The sequence below is a fragment of the Crocodylus siamensis genome, chromosome 8 (assembly GCF_052110815.1).
Source record: "Crocodylus siamensis isolate JL-2025a chromosome 8, ASM5211081v1, whole genome shotgun sequence".
Taxonomy (NCBI): Eukaryota; Metazoa; Chordata; order Crocodylia; family Crocodylidae; genus Crocodylus; species Crocodylus siamensis.
In genome coordinates this window covers 73,726,739-73,746,842 of record NC_143402.1, presented here as the reverse complement: position 1 = coordinate 73,746,842, position 20,104 = coordinate 73,726,739, and the positions used below count along the sequence as shown (strand labels likewise).

Here is a 20,104-nt window from a genome sequence, read left to right as displayed (position 1 = left end):
TCCTCAAGGTGGTGATGAAACACAATGCTGTGATAGAGCACTTGAAGCAGAAAAAGACTCTGACCCCTGCAGAACGAGAGGAAAATCAAAGGTAGGCACACAATGCATTGTTAGCTATGGAGCCTTTTTTTCCATGGGACCCTCAAAACTTTTCTGTTGAGCAAAATGAGCCTTTCATATAGAAGAGCCTGGTTATTTGAGATTTTTCTATTTGAATATGGATTTCAAATGATATACAAATAGTTGTTGACAAATCCACGATTTAGAAATAACGTTCCTAATAAATGAGCATTTGGATTCCACTGTAGTCAGATTTACGTTGATTTGTTTCTACTTTATTAACTCAAAATAAATAACTAGCTTTGAGGATCTCAAAAGGGAAATGGAAACATTGTTCTATTATAGCTATGCCTGTGTTTCATTTTTGTTTAGGGCCTCCTTTGTTATGGTTTCTTAATTTCATTCCCTTTTTTTGCCTGGAGCTTGTCTTCTGTTTTAATATTTTACCTCCCAGTCAGTAGACCAAAGTAGTGAGAAATGAAGATATTGTTATTCCATAGACTGGTGGGGGTTTCATGCTTACCCCTGGCAAATGCATATTTGGAGCATTCATGTCATGTGTTCTCCCGTGGCCCTTTTGACTCTCTTTACCCATCTAGTTAGTTCACTAAATAATCACAGGTATCCAGTCATTTTGTGAATAGAACTACTGAAGGGGAACTACTACAGAGTCTTCCTTGGTCTTCACATCAGGTCACAGAGATAGTACTATGCAACTTAATTGCCCATTCATCCAGTGTAACGAATGAAGTGACTAGTCAGTGACAGGCTCACAAACTAAAGGCTGAAATTTGTCAGAGTTCATTTTTGGAAATATCGTAATTTGTGCTTAAAAAGTCAAGCAACCTCCGTTCCTGGGAATGCCATCTTTCCTCCCTCCTCTCCCCAACAAGCATAGTTTGTAGCAGTGCTTCTCTACCTACTGCAAAACAGACCAGGCTATATAGCAATAAGATAGCAAAGAAGAGCAGAACAGATTGCTCCTGAGGAAAACATTGGGAGTTATTGATCTGTATAGATAGAGGAGAATGGTCTGCTGCAACTTTCTTGGGTCAAAACAGCAAAGTTCAATTATCTGCAAGACAAAGAGTCTGTTTTGCACCATCCTGAGAGGTTTCAGGATTGGTTTTCATCCTGTAGCAGAATGCAAAACCTCTTTTTGACTGTTTTATGAAAAATAGAATCTATTTTCTGATTAAAACATGATTTTTATTTTTTTTTATTCAGGAAGGATTTTTTTGGGCCCAGGACTCACTGGTCACTTCTGATAGGATGGGAGGAAACTCTCACTCTTCTTTGAATGGGCAGAACAGGGACTTCAACCTGGGTATCCTATATCCCAGACTCTGAGTGTCCCATGGGTATAGATTCATAGATGCTGGGGTCGAGTCTGACTGGTATGCCAGTTCTTTAACCATCAACAGAGCCATGTCTGTCTGTCTCTTTGTCTAAACACATAAAATGCTCTTGTGAGATATTAGTCAAACATTCTGTTAGTATAACCAAATCTATCTTTTAACTACCATTTTTAAGATGTAATAGTACACCCTTTGATTTATGTCAACTGTAATAATGAACTATTTTCTCTTTTGTAAGAGGCAACAAGGCTGCATGGCACAATGTTCTGTTTTTTGCTCCTTTCCCAGAATGATAGTGTGTAACCAAGTGATGAAGTATATTTTGGATAAGATAGATAAAGAAGAAAAACAGGCAGCAAAGAAACGGAAGCGAGAAGAGAGTGTAGAGCAGAAGCGTAGCAAACAGAACGCTACCAAGCTCTCAGCTCTGCTTTTCAAACACAAAGAACAGCTGAAAGCTGAAATACTGAAAAAAAGAGCACTTCTGGACAAAGACCTACAAATTGAAGTGCAGGTAAGAGCAGCTCCTCCTAATGACCAGCAGGGTTTTTTAGTTTGGGGGAAATATTTCCATAATTTTTTACCAGCTTATTTGTTGAGGCTTTGAGGAATTGGTTTCCTCGTACACAGATTGGTGCAGGTGTTTTCTTTACTTTTATGCCTCTGATGTTTATCTCACTGTTTCTTGCTGCTCCCTGAGATAGTTTTGGCATATTAGTCAGTGTGCCAAAACTTTCAATCTTGTGTCTCATTGGACAAGATCAACTTGTAAGATGTATGTGTGGGGTGAGGGAAGGGATAGAACTTCCTCTTGTACCTTCACCTCCCTCCAGAGGAAATAGGTTTGTCGCTGCCGGGACGCGACTAGCTGTTCTCGGGCCGCTCTTCCCTGTGGGGTTGGAGTTATCCCTTGTCGGCGCTCCCGCCGCTGCCCAAGCAAATGTTGTCTGCCTGACTCCTTGACCCCGTTCCCGCCTGCCACGACTTGATGTTATCAGTGTCGGGGTCAATTGTCGTGCATGCCTGTGGCCCAGGGTTCCCCGGCAGTCACACTCGGGGCTCCGCCGAGGGCTTGCATTTTTTCTACTTCTGTTTTCACTTCGGATGTTAGGTGATGCGGCAGAGGCTGCCATCGGTCCCTAACTATGGTTCCTGGAAACGTCAGAATTGGGTGAAACACATTCTTCACCTTCCCCGGGTTTTCTGAAAAGACCTCCTGGAATTCCCCGAGGAGCTCCCATACTTCTTTCTTTTGGGCCGGAGTGAGCTCGGTGCCCATACGAACCTCTTTCATCAACTCGGGAGTTTCCTTTTCCTTGTCAGATTCTTGTAACCTCGAGTTCTTGACCAACTTGGTCATGAAAGCGGCCCAGCCCTCAGGCTGGTGCCACTCCCGCAATAGGTTGACATGAGATATTTGCCTGGGTCTTGGATGGCCCGGACGATGGACTTCATAATCAACTGGGCCAACTCCGTGTAATTTCAAAGGGGCCTTGCCACTGGGTCAGGAGTTTGCTAGGTGAGGTGGGCAACAGGACCGGTACCTTTTGTCCAGGTTGAAATTCACGCTCCTTAGCATGGGCATCGTATCTTTCCTTCTGATGTTGTTGGGCCTGTCGTAAATTACCTGCGGCCAATTCTCGCGCATTCTGGACCCATTGTTGGAACGCCTGCTGATATCTTGAGGGATTGTTGATAAGTGTCGGGCCTTGTTCCCATCTCTCACGAAGAATCTGCAGGAGTCCTCGCGGCTGGTGGCCCAGTACCAATTCAAATGGGGAGTATCCTAATGGCTCGGAAGGGGCATCTCTCAGCACCAATAAGGCTAGCGGTAGCATCAAGTCCCACCGCCGTGGGTGCCCTTGTATACACCTCCTCAGCACCCCCTTCAGCGTTCCATTCAGCCGTTCTACCAACCTGTTGGTTTGGGGGTGGTAAACGGACGTCCACAGCTGCCTGATTTGCAGAGTCTAGCAGACTCCCTGTAGAACTCCGGACATTAAGTTCCTGCCCTGGTCCGTAAGTATCTCGTGGGGAATCCCCATGCGAGAGATCCATTTCACTAACTCTTCCGCTATTTTTGGAGCTGTTACTGTTCTCGGGTACGGCATCAGGGTGTCTTGTGGCATGGCCGATAAACACCAAAATGTACTGATACCCATTGCTACTGCGTGGTAGTGGCCCTACTATGTCCATCGCTATTCTTGAAAAAGGCAAGTCGATTATCAGCATCGGCCTCAGAGGGGCACGAGGTGGTTGGTCTTCTCTGGCCCTTTGGCAGACGGGGCATTGCACGCACTGGTGGGCTATGTCCTAACCTATTTTAGGTCAAAAGAACCACCTCGATATTTTCTCTAATGTGCGGTCCCTCCCCAAGTGGCCTCCAGCTGGACTGGCATGGGCCGATACCCACACAGCTCTCCGGAAACATTCCGGCACCACTAGTTGCCTCTTCTCTTCCTCTCCAGCCCTACCCAACAATACCCTGTAGAGGAGGTTGTTCCTTACCTCGAAATAGCTGGCTGGGCCTGCCCTGGATGTTTGTTGTGAGGATCCATCCATGGCTTGATCCCAGGGTCCTTGCAATCCCGGGTCGTCTTCTTGGGCCTGCCTAAACTGCTGGCCACTGGCGAGGTCACGTAGATTGACAAAAGGCTCTTCCGTCTCATCCACAGGGTTGTTCCGCTCTCTGGCGTCGCCAAGCCAGACTTCCCAGGTTCTCAGGGATCTCCAGGTGGTCTCCACGTCCCGCACCCTGTCCATGACGTCATATAGAGGGGCCCAGTCTTGGCCCAACAGCATGTCACAGGCCAGACGCGGGGCTAAGCCCACTAATAAGTCTCCCTGGTATTCCATAACCCGAAGATCAAGCCACACTCAACGCATAGCTTGGGACTCCCCATGGAGACACGCAGTGTTCACCAACTCAGCCCAGCGGTTCCGATGTTCCTTCACCAGACTGGCCTTTACCATCGATTGAGCACACCCAGAGTCTAACACAGCCTTTACCGGGCAGCCCTCAATCCAAGCCTTTACTACTGGGCACTGCCACACCAGGCCCTCGCCTCCAACCCCATAACTGCAATCCATCAGCTTGCCTTGGGCGGGCTCCCTTCCTAGTTCTATTCCTCCCCTTGGAGAACTACGCGGCCGCCACCTTTCTGCAGCCCTTTCTGGACACTCGTGCGAAATGCACCCCTCATCCGCAGTGATAGCAGACCATGTCTCCGCCTTGATTCTTGGGGCCGGTTTTCTGCCACTCGGCTTCCCTGGCAGCTGGCGCCGGAGGTGTGGTCCCACGCCTCTTGCGTGGGTAGCATGCCTCCGCAGCTGTGAAGGCCTAGGCTAGTTTTAATGCTTCATCACAAGAGGCAGGTGAGTGCTGATGGACCCATCTCTGGGTCCTTTCCTCCAAGTCAATTAAGAACTGTTCTAATATAACCTCATCGACTATCATGGCAACCGTACATGAAGGCAAACTAACCCATTTCCCAAAGAGATCTCGTAACTGTTGCAGGAGGAGTCTCGGCCGATTCTCTTTTGCCCCTTTCTTGGCCCTAAAAAGCCATCGATAATGTTCTGGACTGATTTCTAATCAGCAGAGAATGGCTGCCTTGAAAGCCTCATAATCCAGGGCTTCCTCACGTGTGAGAGCCCTATACGCTGCCTGGGCTTTGCCTACCACCAGAGCCCCTAACTGACTTGCCCATAATTGCCTATCGAGGCCAGTGCTAACCGCGTGTCGTTCAAAGGCCTCAGTGTAAGCCTCGGGATCGTCCTCTGACGTCATCTTTGGCATCCGTGAAGTGGACGAGCTCTGCTGCATCCAGTCTTGTTGCCGTTCCAGCATCCTCTGCTGGGTCCCGGCAAGCTGTGTCAGCACCTGGAGGTTCTGCCCCAACAGGTCAGTCGTCGCCATGTCCGTCGGTTGCATTTTCTTTAGCTAATCCCCTGACGCTTTCCCGGCCAATGCACCACTCTGTCGCCACCGGGACGCGACTAGCTGTTCTCGGGCTGCTCTTCCCCGTGGGGTTGGAGTTATCCCTTGTCGGCGCTCCCGCCACTGCCCAAGCAAATGTTGTCTGCCCGACTCCTTGACCCCGTTCCCGCCTGCCATGACTTGATGTTATCAGTGTTGGGGTCAATTGTCGTGCATGCCCGTGGCGGTCACACTCGGGGCTCCGCCACTCCTGCACCCCGGTCTCACACCTCCTTACGGTGCTATCAAGCCGTTAGTTATCTTGCTCTAGGATTATTACTGAAATAGGGGTCAGCTTCCCTTCTGCAACCGAGACTATACCTACTACTGGTCTAATGCCCCCTGGTCTCCCCTAGAACTCAGGGAATAGATGAGCATAACACAAAACACGAAAAAGGCTCAACACAAACTGGGCGTACCGCCCCTTTAATTGCCCCCCCCCCACCTTACAGAAGCCCCGTCTGCTTCATGCCTCGGCGTTCAGTTCTAGCCCCATTCCCTGGCGCCTCCCGGTCCAGCGGCGGCGGGTCCTCTGGAGGCACGTTTCTCTGGGGCTTCCCGTCGTCAGGGATACCCTCTGTCGTACTACAGGGGCGATCCCGGGTCTCCCTGCCAGTTGCCTCTGCGGCGATGCTCCCGCGGCGTCCCTGCCTCTTCTTTTCCCCGTCCGGGGTGCTTCTCCCCTCGTGCTCCGCTGTTCTCGCTGGTCCGAGCGGCGAGGGCGTTGGGAGCAGCGTCTCCCCCTTCTCTCTGCCTCCCGCGGCGTGTGCCGCCATTTTTATTTGAGCCAGCCGGCACTCCGGGCTTGCGTCACGGGCCGGCCGCAGCTGTATAAACAAGCGGCTGACGAGCCGCGCGGTCTCCCTTCCCCAGCTCAGGAGTTGCCGGTAAGGTTTCTGTACAAATGGGGTGATATCTCTGCAGGAAGGGAAAGATCTGGATTAGAGGTGTTCTTTGTAGGTCCCCATAAATTCTAGGGCTTGCTGTGTTTTGTTCCTTTTGTACTCGCTCTCTGTAAGGGCATCAGATCTCCAGGTGACGCACGGCAACAAAAATGTATGAAGGAATTTCAGGTAAAGGCCGCTCAGTTTTTATGAACTCCTTTTCAGTCAACTCTCAGGAGAGCTTAGAAATGGTGAGCTACAAGCGCTGGAACTGTGAAAGAAGGAACTTTGAACAAAGAGTTTCTTCTTCACTTAGAGTTGAAGGAGCTGGAAAATTCGGAGTATGGTATTTTTACCTGCCACCAGTGACCATGTGTCAGAGTTTTCCAATTGCTGTAGTTGTCCCACTGTCTCACTAATCAGTGAAGATGCAAAAATGAGATTTCTGAGGGTTGGTATTGAGTTGAAAGATTGTTACCCAGTGCTTTTCACAAAAGATCTTGTGCCCTGCTTTTTTCAGTGCCATTTGACACTAGTTTATTCTGCTGTTAAATGCCTTGGATCACCCTTTACCTGCCCAAGGAGTGACCAACAGTGACTACAAACTGAAAAAATAGATCTCCCATATGGCTGTGTACTTCTGTATTATCAGTTCTGTGCACACTATTTCGAATCCAAATGGCACAATTTCCATTAATAGAAAACTATTAATTTTACTACTTCAATAAAATACCCGAAACCTCTGTGATAATTCTTTTAATTTTGAAGGCTGCCTCCACCCTGTGATTCTGCTTTTATATATCTGGTCTGTTTATTAACCAGTTGCACTCCACCTTCTCAACAGTCTTTTGTGATAGAATTAGAAAGAAGGTTACCTGTCCAATGATTACTAGACACCTCTATTTAACATTATGTTAAACTTGGATTTTGCACTTTAAATTATGTGAGTGGTTTTTCCTCGTTTGAATGTAGTGGGATTTGAGGCTGGGTTCTCAACCTGTTATGAAATATTCTCACAAGGTGTCCTTTTTTTTTTGCATTATTTAATCTGCTTTAGGAAGAGCTAAAGAAGGACCTGACGAAAATTAAGAAAGAAAAAGAAAAAGCACAGGCAGCTGCCGCTGCTGCTGCAGTGGCAGCGGCGGCGGCGGCTGCTGCAGCTGCTGCTGCTGCAGCATCGGCACCCCCACCCCCACCTCCACCCCCACCTCCACCTCCACCACCGCAACACACAACCAGCATCACATCCCCAGCCACACCCCCAACACCACTATCTTCCCAGAAGAGAAAACGAGAGGAGGAGAAAGAGTCTTCGGCTTCCAAGTCCAAGAAAAAAAAAATGATCTCTACTACCTCAAAGGAAACCAAGAAGGACACAAAGCTTTACTGCATCTGTAAAACGCCTTATGATGATTCTAAGTGAGTAGTGAAGGCTGCGTACTTGCATTTTGCATTGTTGGTCCAGCTTTAGTATTTAGCTCTTAGTCTGAGGTAGTTATTAGAAACGGTAGTAGAAAAAAATCAGGTGCTGTTGCAATGAGCATGCAGGTACTGAAGAATAAGCAGTCTGTGGATTGCACCCACAATTACCAATCTCTTAACTCTTGTGATTTATATTTTTCCTTGTTTGCATGTTTCCATTGTATGACCTTTCTGTCTCACATGCACATATTCTTTTATTTCACTCTGTTCTTTCTTTTGCCATTCTGCCTCTGCCTTGGAAGCGAATAAGTATGCCCTTGTGTTCCTTTTAATGAGTAGGTGGTTGGAGTTCTTGAGAGAGGTTTGGTACTGTCATCTTGGAAATCAGATTTTTCTGTAATTCACTGGCTAACAGAGCTATTGGACTGCAATTCATTTTGGACAGTGTTTCATGCTGAAATACCATTTTTATTTTTTAACACTATTACCCTTGACTCCTATTGAGTATAAAACGTAAATCGAACTAAAATGTAAGTCAAACTAAAAAATGCCATATTACACGGTATGGGGATGTAAGCATTTGACAAAATGAAAACTGCAGTTCCCCACAAAATTCTGGTTGTGGAAAGAAAGTCATGCCCTAATGTAAAGGGAGAGCTTCCTAACTTTTAATAGTTTGTGAAGAAGTTAGTAAATGATGGACTTCATAGCTCATTCAATTGGAATTGGATGTTACGCATTTCACCTCTAGTTTATTGGCTGTAACCCTGCTCAAGTCAGCAGTGAGCCGAGCTGCTTTTGTCTGAGCTGCATGACAGCAAATGTAAACTTAGTTTGGTCTTGGTGGATGTTTGTCCACTTAACAAAAATGACTTAATTCTAAAAGGACTAATTGGTGTCTTTAGTAGTTTCAGTGGCAATGCCAAGAATTAAAAGTCATGGAAACTGAACTATACTTTAACCCAATTAGTGCCTTTTCCAGGTCAAAGATGAATATACTTGTATACCTTTCATATTGACATCGCTCCCATCATTATGGCATCATATCAGTGTGGGGAAGTTTTAGACTGTAGCCTTATGCTGCAGTTGGTTCAGAGAGGGAGAACTTTAGCTTCACATCTGTCGCTGATCTATCTCCCTCAATGGGAAAAGTGCTGTATTAGACTTTATTGCTCCGTAAACTTAGCAGGATACCCTGTTCTCATTTAGCAATGGTGAAGTGAGCACGAGCCATGTCCATTTCCTTACTGGGGTAAGCACTGGAAACCTCTTCCAGGAAAATAATGTAAACTGACCAAATTGCATGGACTTGGTCCATTACCCATTCAAGGCAGCTGGAATCTCTCCATTGACTTCAGTGGGTATTGAATTGAGCCCATAAAATAATGTGATGACAAAGTGCGTCCTCACAGTCTAAAAGGAGGAGACCTTTACTTGAGTAACAGAAGGAAGGTTTTACACACATGCAGTGTGAACAGTCTAGAAACTGCTGTAGCAATATGATTCAGTCTTGGTGCTTTACTTATAAATTTTGAATCATTATATTTCTGTATAGGATGACTATGGTGCTGAGCTGAAATGTGTTTTAACTTATTCACTGTTAGGCTGGCAAAGAGCTTATTTGAAAAAAATGACTTTGCTTAGTGTCTTAATAAATGAAATGGGCTTCGGATACCTCCTTTTGTGCTGGTATCATCTGCATTTCAGATGAGAGAAATGCAGTTCAAATTCATTCTTGAAACTTGAGCTGGTCCTGAGAGAGAACCTGCAAGATGAGAAAAGGTACTTCATCAGTTTGTCGGAATGCCCTGGACTCAGCGAGCCCATTCTTAGCTCGTGTGTCTTTAGGATTTTGCTGCAGGTTTTTCGCATGTAGTTCTTCAGTAATGACACTGAATTATTTTAAGGGTTTGCTCATCTTCTGGATGTGGAGCGGGTCAGTCAGGGTATCCTTCTAAAGTTTATATTTGTAATTTCCCACTTGCTGGTTAAAAACATTGCATGAAGATGGCCCAGTAGTCTAGAGGCAAGGCAAAACATCCATGTTTTAGATCTGATTTTGCTACCAGACCTGCAGGAGCTGTTACACCGGGGGGCCTGGTGCTCTTGTTCCATGCAGCAGAAGAAGCGCAGTGCCAGACTGAGCTGGCATGAAGGGAAATGCAACTAGTCCTTTGCAGAATGATTGTTTATTAGATTTTTGGATGCGACTGACTGCATAAAGGAAGAAGGGAAGAAATAAGTTGTCAAGGAAATTTTGGAGTGACCCATTGGGTAGGGAAGCATTTTTTTAACCTAGCAGTGTGGTCTAGATGAGGCTTGATGCGATGGGAAGTCTTGGTGCATGTTCCAAGATGTTGTTTGGAGATGTGTGTTTCATGGATCATATAATTAATGCAGGCCATCCTAGCGTATAGCCAGTATGTTTGCCTCATAACTGTCCAGTGCCTGATGTAGATTAGGAGAAAGTGGCATCAAAAGTTAGTACATAGGAGGTAATATGTGGCAAAAGGTTTATTAATTCTTTAGAAGCCTGAGAATCTGCATCAGTTTGCTTTTGGCTAGGCAGAAAGAGGGACTGAGGAGCCTAACATTTTTTCCCCCCCATGGTTGGTTGTGCTAGTCCTAGGTACATTTTGGGATATCCATGCACAAAGTGCTGTCAAACATCCTTGCATAATATCCTACGAGTTTCTTACACCATTCTGTGCAAGGTCCATTCACATGACTCTGTATGGGATTTTTGTTTTTGTACCTTCCCCAGCTCCCCTTCACTTCGTGTCATACCATATCTGGTTCTGTCACGTAGTTTTGTCTGAGAACAGGCATTTATTCTCCAAAGAATAGTCTGCGTCCCAATTTGTTATAATTCTGAGAAGCTGCATCTCTGTTTTTGGGCTCCCACAGAGAAATTAAAGAATGACGACACCCATTGTCCTCGCACAGTTTTCCTTCACATCATGTTATACCAATATGTATTCTACACATGGCTGGTATGCATGTTCCTTGTAGTATACTTGTAACTTCTAGTTAATGTTTGCGCTTTGCTTTGTTTTTTTTAAATTAACTAAGACCTACATTTTCAAATCTTAAGAAACTGCCTTGAAGATGAAGTGGCTTCTGAGCTGCTGTTTTGAAAATGTAAATCTTTTTCTTTGGCCTTGTCTTTTTGTGCCTTTTACAGTTTTTTCACATATATGCTCATATAAAAGAGATGTTTTCAGTCCAATTTTTTTCAAAGTCCAGTACATATCGATTGACCTGTGTTTTATTACACTGTCCTTTGAAATTGGCCCAACTGACTTTATTGACAGTATAGCCGCAGCAACAGGTGCGAGTCTTGCAAGGATAGATGGCAGGAGACAGAGAAACCAAGTCAGGAAACCGCAGAAGCAGGCAGTATGCAAGTGCATCAGAAACAGGAATGCAGGGAAAAGTGCCATGCCATTTGAAATGACAATTACATTGTCATTTTCATTGTGAATACTTTTAGGTTCTATATTGGCTGTGATCTTTGTACTAACTGGTTTCATGGAGAATGTGTTGGCATCACAGAAAAGGAGGCTAAGAAAATGGATGTGTACATCTGTAATGATTGTAAACGGGCACAAGAGGGCAGCAGTGAGGAATTGTACTGTATCTGCAGAACACCTTATGATGAGTCACAGTGAGTTCTGATAAGAACCTCTTATTTAATATTTAGGTAGCAAACTGCACTGACGTTGGTTACTTTTCCTTGCAAAGAGAAAAAAAATATTCTGCATATGTTGTATCCTGTAGTATTACAAATTCCTTTTCAATATTTCTTTTTCCCCCCAAATATTGCTTTACAGTGAATATATTGGGTATGTAGGAAAAGTGAAGTTTTTAATGTGTGTTTAATTTTTAAAAGGGAGGTAGAAAGAATTGACACAAAATTTGAGTGCATAGTTGGGACTTTCAGTGCTTGAAATTATAGTATCTTGTGTGATTTTAGGTTAGAAAAATTATTCTGAGCATGGGGTATATGGGTTGTACCTTTACTTTATGGCTTTGTGTTACCAGAATGCCCCGTTATAGTCACCTACAAGATCTTGGCTTCCATCTGAAAAATGTTTGTCAGAGGTTTGAAATGGGAGCCCAAGAAAGTAGTTCTGTTTACATGTATGAAATGTTTCTGGAATCGCTTGTTGTGTGAAACATCTGGCATCACACTGATACTTTGATCTTTAAATCTGACAAAGGACATTTGAGACCTTGATTTCCTGAAAATACTTCTCTAATTTTACACTACAGATAATTGTGAAATAAAATTGTAAAGTAATTCAGGTGTTAATTTTATTTGAAGTCTGCATGACTGAATTGGCATGTTTACGACAAAAATGGCATGTTAAGTACAGCTTCTTATCATGCAAAGCACCTGGTACAAAATATTATGAACCTGAGTTTTTAAATGAAAAGGATAATATCACTAATATTTTTCTTTCGGGTCTTGCAGATTTTACATTGGCTGTGACCGATGTCAGAACTGGTATCACGGGCGCTGTGTCGGTATTTTGCAAAGTGAGGCAGATCTCATTGATGAGTATGTCTGTCCTCAGTGTCAGTCTACAGAAGATGCCATGACCGTACTCAGTCCACTGACTGATAAAGATTACGAGGGATTAAAAAGAGTACTACGTTCTTTACAGGTGAGGAAAGGGCATACACTGGGAGAGGAGCATACTTGGCATGCCCTAGGTAGAGTAGAAGTTTATGTAAAAGGTCTTTGTTTAAGACTGATATTTGATCTCCTGTAGCTTCTGAATGTCTTAAGGATAAGTAATGAGCTGCTTTTTTCTATAGCATTAACACGCACAGTAGCATTTAAGGTAAATGAAGAAAGCCACTGCCTCCAAATTAGGGATGGAACTGGAACAGAGTTTGGTTTGGTTTTGAATGAAAGAGGATAACTGTACTGAGTGTGAAGGAAGCTGACAATCAGAATATGAAGAGCAGATCAGTAGCCTTTTAGGGTAGTTAGTGGAAGGTGTCAACAGTAATAGCAAATGTAGTATTCTAATTATGTAATTTGACTTGCAATCAAAAGTTGGATAGGCATTAATGAATTTGCAGGACTGAGATTTTAAGCTGTAAAAGACTTATCATTAGATTCTTCTTTAATGCAAGATCACTTCTGAAGATTGATCCCTGTGATTTCATGTTGGCAGGAAAAATGAAACGCCTCATGCTGTGTTATAATGTTCTTGTTGGTTTAAATGCCATCCCAAAACCTACCTTTGCAGACATTAAAACATTAGCAGCAGAATAATGCAATAAGTAACATGCAGCAAAGTAATCTTGGTTTGCCATTGCATGGATTTTTTTGGTGACAGATTTTAGAATACAAATGAAAACATGCAGGTGGAAAAACAGTAATGATCCAGTTTTAAAAGTATGGAGCACCCTCAGCTTTTACAGAATTCAGTGCCGGCTTCTTCGCTAGTTTAAGCCAGTGCCCTGTACTGTTCAGTTATGTCATAGGGCAAACTACCCGTTACATCAAATTGTACATTTATAAAATAAAAATGACTCTGCTTGGGGACTAGACCAAGTTCAGCAAATTGTGCTACAGTCATTCCCAACACTAGCATGAATGAAAACAAGGTAATAATTTGCTATGCTCTTGTAATTGTCTTTTCTTTCTTGGTAGGCTCACAAGATGGCGTGGCCATTCCTAGAACCAGTGGATCCCAATGATGCACCAGATTATTATGGTGTTATCAAAGAACCTATGGGTAAGGTGCTTCTAAAATATAGCAAGATGTGCTAGGTGGTGACAAGCCAGTAATGTGAATTAAAAATATACCCATATAGATTGTCTTCATCCAAAGATTCCCTTGTGCTTTTGAATTGTAGCCTCATTATGGAGACTGGTAAACTGAGACAAATATATGTTGCTTACCTATTAGCACATAAAAAGTAATCTGGCAGAGCCAAAATGCATCTAAATTCCTACTTCTTAAGCCCATCCTTCCTACCACATGCAACAAAGGCCAATTTTCTTTATTTCTGTAGTTACTTTCAAACAGGGTAAGCTGGACCACTCACTGTAGCCTTTTTTGCTCTTTGTCTACACTTAGTACTTCCCAGAGAGAGAAATACATACTCATGATTAAGAAAGAAGTTTATTTTAGTTAGGTGATAATATAGGTGTGACTTAGGTAATACAAGATAGAAAGGTTTAAAAACAGTCTTCATTTGATTTGATAATCAACTGCAGAAACTTTGATTATTCTTAAAGCTATAAAGAAAAGATTATTTTTTTTTTTCTGGAGACAAAGGTTGCGGTGGCCTCGTGTTTTTGCAGTGGTCCCATCAAATCTTTCTGGCTAAACAGGATTGGATAGACTTGGATACAAGGCATTGAAGGAGAACCCACTTGCTTCAAGAAATGTTGTTGCTCACTATTTCCAAGAAATGTTGTTGCTCACTGTTTCTTCCCTCCTTTTAAACTATAATGCCTCTTCATAAGTAGAGATCATTGTGTCACCTGGAGCTGCTGTCTTCTGGGGGTATGCAGAGCCAGGGCACTGTTCTTGCCACACCATTTGGAATGCTAATTGTGGTGTCCTGGCAAAAATAGTTTTCACCTGAATTTTCGTGAATTTCCTAGCCTTGGTATTTAGTAGTGTTACTATAAAACTGCTGTTAGAGATGGCAGCAATCATTGATTAAAAATTGGTTCCCTTTTGAGTTTGTAAAGTGATTTGGATGTCCATTGGGATCAGGGATAATTTATACTTCCACTGTTGTTATCCTGGTGCTTCGTTAATCTAAGAATAATTTTTAAAATAACTCGCTAAAGAGTTAGTTTAAATGAATTGTTAAATCAACAGAAAAGAGCTTGTTGTATATTTGAAATCATTATTTTAATTTCTCTTATGGGTAAACAGTGCTAGGAAATGCCAAGTGATATCATTATCGCCGATTATATAATAATGAGGTTACACTGAGCATTTTGAGTGGAAGGAAGGCCACATGTTATGGATGAGAACAGTTGGTATCAGTATTAGCAAATGTTTTAAGAACATAGGCCTGGGAGGACTCTTTGGGCCATTCACAGTTTTGACATTGGTAGGGTAAGACAAAAATGCTTCAGAGGAATTCTGCTAAGGCAGGTAATATCTTTTTTTTTTTTTTTTTTTTTTTTTTTGTAGCCAAAGTTGTGCTGCAAATTTAGACCCATTCAATTTTAATTCACTTTTCTCCCTGTTTTTAATTAGTATCTGCATAAAGCAATCCTGCTGATACTTAGTTCATCTGTCCCTGCTATTTTATTTAGTCTGCCCTTGTCAGTGGGAGATGAAGGACCTGAATCTGAAATGCCAAGAGCTCCCAAGTCTGCTTTTTCTGTGATGTTAGCAGCTGATGCTCTGTCTGGTCCTACTGCGTGTTTTTCATTTGAATTCCCAATTCATTTAAACTGCAAATCCAGTTTTATGCACTGATAAACTAGAATATTAAAAGGAGCGGGGGAGGCAAAATATAGGACGTAGAATCCACATGCCCTTGCACTGTGCATGTTTTCAGTTTTTTCTTAAAGACCAACTAGCTCCTCAGGAGGTTTAAAAAATTTGAATTGCTGTAACTAAATTGGGTCCATTACACATGGCGTGTAGAGTCCCGTGAGATGGGAGCAAGTTTGAAGGAGACTCCTCAGCTCACACCATGTTGTAAGGAGCATTATGAATGGATCCAAGCCAGTTGTCCTTTCACTCCCAATATTTTGACACTGTGAACTTTGTCAGGGGGATAGAAGAGCTCTTATTTTAAATATCTGTTTCTTTTGAAGACCTTGCTACCATGGAAGAGAGAATACTGAAGCGTTACTACAAAAAGGTGACGGAGTTTGTGGCAGATATGACCAAAATTTTTGATAACTGTCGTTACTACAATCCAAGTGACTCCCCCTTCTACCAATGTGCAGAGGTTCTTGAATCATTCTTTGTACAGAAGCTAAAAGGTTTCAAGGCAAGCAGGTAAGCAAGCAGAAGAGTTTCCAGTCCATTGTCACTGTTGTGCTATTGCTAAAGTCTTCTTACTGTCATAAACGTATCCTTATGCACACATCTAACAATTTGGCACGCTCTGTATGCTTGTTAATATAGCTACATTTTGACAGGCAAGAATCTACTCAGTAAATTCCAGCTGTTGATTTTTGTCTAATTTAAGGACTAAATCTGCTTCCATTAAAGTTGCTTTGTAATACTTGTAGACCTGAATCGCACACCATCAATTATGGACAGTGTCATAATTGCAAAGAAAATTAGCAGCAACATAGCTAACACTTTATCAGTTATTACTTCCAAAAAGCAAATCAACAGGATCAGCTCCTTATCTGATTCTAGGTTTTAATGATGCATGTAAGTTAGTCTTGTTCTGCTCCAGGTTCTTTCTACACATTAAAAAAGATGGTCTCTGTTCCAGAGAGTATCCAGACTGAGAGAGAGTCTAATGTGTGCAGAAATAAGCAGTTTTTATTACTTAGCTAACATCCCATCTTTTCATTTTAGTATTATTTCAGCTGAAATCTATTCGGCCCCTTTCAGGGAAGCTGCGGCAAGTTGAAATAACTCAGAATTGCAAACGCTAGTTAAAAACAAAAACAAACCTTTAGCTTTAAAGTTACCTGTCTTCAGGAAAAGATTGCTTCAAGTTACTTTCTCCAGAACCAGGTTTCTAAATCATACCATCTGCCCAGTGTGTGTGCTACTGGCTATTTTTCAAAATTAAGAACCGTACGGCCTTGAGCAGAGTACCATGTACATACGTGTGAGCTGTACTGCGATAATTATATTATATTTGGGCAGTTAGCAGGGCCGTTAAGGTTCAGGCGCATACTCCTTAATGTTTGTACAATAATGCACATATCCCCTGCATCATTGCAGCTTTCCATCACAGCAGTAAACCACCTGTAACTTAACTACAAGTGTAGCTGTAATACAAAGCAGCTTTTAATCAGAACGTGACTTGTGTACAGGCAATAGATTTTGTCACTTTTACCATTGAAACTGAATCATGGGAGGCTTTTATCCAAGCCAGTTAAACAGTTAATTACAACTAAAAATGGCACTTCTCCATACTTTTGGAAGTTTCCCAGTCTTTCAGATGGGACAGATGTAAGGTCCTGGGGGAGGTAGGGCTACTTGTAGCAATCAAGCGTTGTTCCTTCTGATTTCATTTCGTAACATCTGCGTTTGTGGTGGTCACTTGCTCATGCTTGTGTTGTCTTGTTATAATGTGTTTATCCAGCATTCCCTGCGAATTGCATTGCTGCATCTTATTTGTTGCGCTTCTTTGTTTACACCATCCATATTCTTTCTTTTCTTGCAGATTGTGATATCTTTAGTCTGAACTTTTTAACTGGAATCAGAACTGGATGTTGGGTCACTTTCTTTTATTGTGTAGTACCATGACATTTTACTGCCCTAAAAAAAAAAACAACCCCAAACCCCAGATCAGTTGTCCAAATATTAATTAGTACTTTAAAATGGAAGCAGTCATTTGTCAGCAGCCATGGTGGTAGACAAAAATGTATTAAGAAGAGTATATTGCTTCTTTTGAATACTGTATTGAGAATAATGTTCTAACATTCATCTTAAAAACCATGTATTTTCAATGAATTATTTGCAGTCGCTAGTTAATAAAACTGTGAACTTTAGAGAAGAGACCTGCAGCACTCTGATCAGCAGAAACGTGGTTTTAATTTTACTGTTCAGTTTGGTTTTGGTTTTTTGGTTTTTTTTACATATGAACACTAATTCAAAGACTTCCACATAGGTTTACATCAGCTACATTTTATTAGAAGTGATTGCGCCCTTATAAATTGTCTTTATGCCTTCCCTATGAAATTGTCTTTATGCCTTCTCGATGAGAGACTGCTATTTTGTGAACTTAACTAGGAAAATATATTCCTGGCATTTTTCATTGTCCAGTTGAAGCATCTTCTTTTGTAAACAATGGACTCCTTTTGTATTCGAGGTCAGAGATGCTTGTTTTAAAAGCGCTCGCCTGCAAATGATGAATCGGAAACAAGATGGCTGCAGTCCCCCGATAGTAATTGACCTATGGCATCCTGCTAACAAGTGTGTTCTCCCAAACAAAGGGTGCTTAATTATTCACTCTTTTGTGTATTCTGCAGGTCTCATAACAACAAACTGCAGTCTACAGCTTCTTAGAGTTCAGCGTGTTAATGTAACACACAGAGCAAGAATCTGGTTGTCTGAAAATTTTTAATTAAGAAGCCAGATGTTTTTAGTCAGGTTACCCTGACAAGACTTGATGTAAACTGCCTTTTTATTGGTCACAACAGTCAAATTATATTCTTGGCTTATTTTGTCCAAAGGACAAAGGAATAAAAATCAGCAGCACCACTTTCTTGTCAAGATCAAATTGTTGTATTATTGTGGCAGAAGCAGGAAAACTGTCTTTTGTTGAAGGAGAGAGAAAGCAAGCAAGCAAGCAAGAAAAAGATACAGTAAATGGAGTCAAATTTAACTCCATGGAAATGCCACGTCTGTTCTTCAGTGAAGAAGCTGGTTTAAAGTCCACACAGAAAACTTTGACTGTATTTATTTATTGTTGCAAAAAAGACGCTTTTTTATTGCTGCCCTCATTTGTCAGCTAATTATTTTTTCTTATAAAATCCAGCCCCGGTTACATGTAATCCATTCTGTATCTTAACATGATTCCTGTAGGTAAAAGTACAAGACCTCTAGATGTCTTTTCTTTCTATGAAAGGAGCTGCTATGTACACATGTGCACACAGACAACTGGGAATCAACAATGAGTTTATCATTCATGGTAGATGAAAACAATTAAGCTTGCATAAAAGTTGGGCTAAGTGGTCATGGACTACAGACTGTTGCCTTGAATATAACAATACAATTTGTCATTTACTCTGCACCAGACTGAAATGAGTAAAATCTATTTGAAGGTATCTTGTTTGTAAACATTTGTCAGATTCTAATTTTTTTCTTTTGTATTAAAATTCAAAATATGGATGTATATGAAACAAAATAAATGGAGATAATTGTTCTCCCCACAGATGTAGGTGTCTTTTGAATGTGCGCTAATATGTTTGTGATGTTTGGGGGGGTTCTGTTCTAATATGTAAGTATCCCGAGTAGTAAGGGAGGGAAAGGTAAGATGAGTGGAAAGGGAAATGTGACTTTATTTTTGCTACAACAGTAGCGTTTATTTCTTTGTATTCTTAAGCAACTGCTACCCCTTAAAAAAAAAAAACAACAACAAAAAAAAACTACAATGGTGCCAATAATTGCGTATCAGATACTAAAGGAAGTAACATGAGACATTTCATTGTTGACTCATGAATTAAAGTAGTGAGCAAAGTATCACCCAGGGATGAAAAAGTACTAAGTATTTGTAATTATATCTGTGAAGGGCATTGTAAGTGGTTTTGTCTCTTCCTATACAAGGAAAGCCAGTGTGAGGGATAAATGGAAGCGAACAGAGCGAGATGTGATTTGAACCTCTCTCGACTCTCTCTCTCTCTCTCTCTCACCCCCATTGCACGTTACTTATGTAACTGACCTTTTCTTATTAACCATTTCCAATGAATCATCCAAGATTTCTGCAGCTCTACAACCATTTTACTAGTTTTTGCACTAATTTATGATTGCTTTGTCTGACAGTGACCTGCGATTTACCTAATTATGGAGAAGCTTCCCTTGGGTTTAACCTCACCCTGCTATGCAAGACCCTTTCCTGTTAATTTCTTAGAAGTAAGACACTGCTACTGACCACAGTTCTCTTACAATTACAGGCTCAGGTGTACAGGTTCTTCTGGGTTAATTTTATCTAATAAACCCCAAATGTTTTTGTACATACAATGTTGTCATTTAACCGATATGTGAAAACTTAAGAAAATTAATTGTTCAGTGTGAAAACAAAACCCGTTCATGCTTCTTGAAATTACAAGTAGTTGCATTTAGATTATGTTGTCCTTTGATTTTTTTTTTAAATGCTACATATTGTATGCATTGTTGTTTAATGGGAGAAGGAGAATTCTCAAGTTCACGTTTTGAAAATTCTTTACATCTCATCACAGCTTCACAGTGTTTCTGTATTATTTATTCATATATAAATATGACATTTAAAACTTTTCTAACTGTAGGCAATACTATGTTTTTAACAAATTGTGGCAAAATGAAGAGTACTTTTTTGTACCTAATACAACATTTCGTCCTAGACAAATAAAGTAATGTGTTTGACATCAGATTTGGTGGACTTCCTGATGAAATGCTGGTTGATGATGTATCATATGTAGATCTTGACATTGTCGATAACTGCCTGGGAGTCGGTTAGTTATTTTTTTGACAAGGGAAATGTTAAACGCGTGTGTGAACTTCCATGTTGTT

General features: G+C 41.8%; 1 protein-coding gene across 11 annotated transcripts in view; it reads left to right on the top strand.

Annotated features, from left to right (window-relative positions):
* The window catches only part of BPTF (bromodomain PHD finger transcription factor), an 83,432-nt gene extending 63,470 nt beyond the window's left edge, over nt 1-19,962 (top strand). For 8 of the 11 annotated variants that reach the window (XM_090061072.1, XM_090061073.1, XM_090061070.1 and 5 more), the window contains 8 exons: nt 9-91; nt 1,707-1,932; nt 7,339-7,700; nt 11,197-11,370; nt 12,181-12,373; nt 13,375-13,459; nt 15,517-15,703; nt 17,866-19,962. In XM_090061072.1, the coding sequence (XP_089917198.1) occupies nt 9-91; nt 1,707-1,932; nt 7,339-7,700; nt 11,197-11,370; nt 12,181-12,373; nt 13,375-13,459; nt 15,517-15,703; nt 17,866-17,902 (1,347 nt within the window). In that variant the 3' untranslated portion in view covers nt 17,903-19,962. Of the gene's footprint in view, nt 1-8; nt 92-1,706; nt 1,933-7,338; nt 7,701-11,196; nt 11,371-12,180; nt 12,374-13,374; nt 13,460-15,516; nt 15,704-17,057 lie in introns of all 11 variants that reach the window. The other 3 variants (XM_090061074.1, XM_090061071.1, XM_090061066.1) reach the window with 2 other exon arrangements.
* The last annotated feature ends 142 nt before the right edge of the window (nt 19,963-20,104 follow it).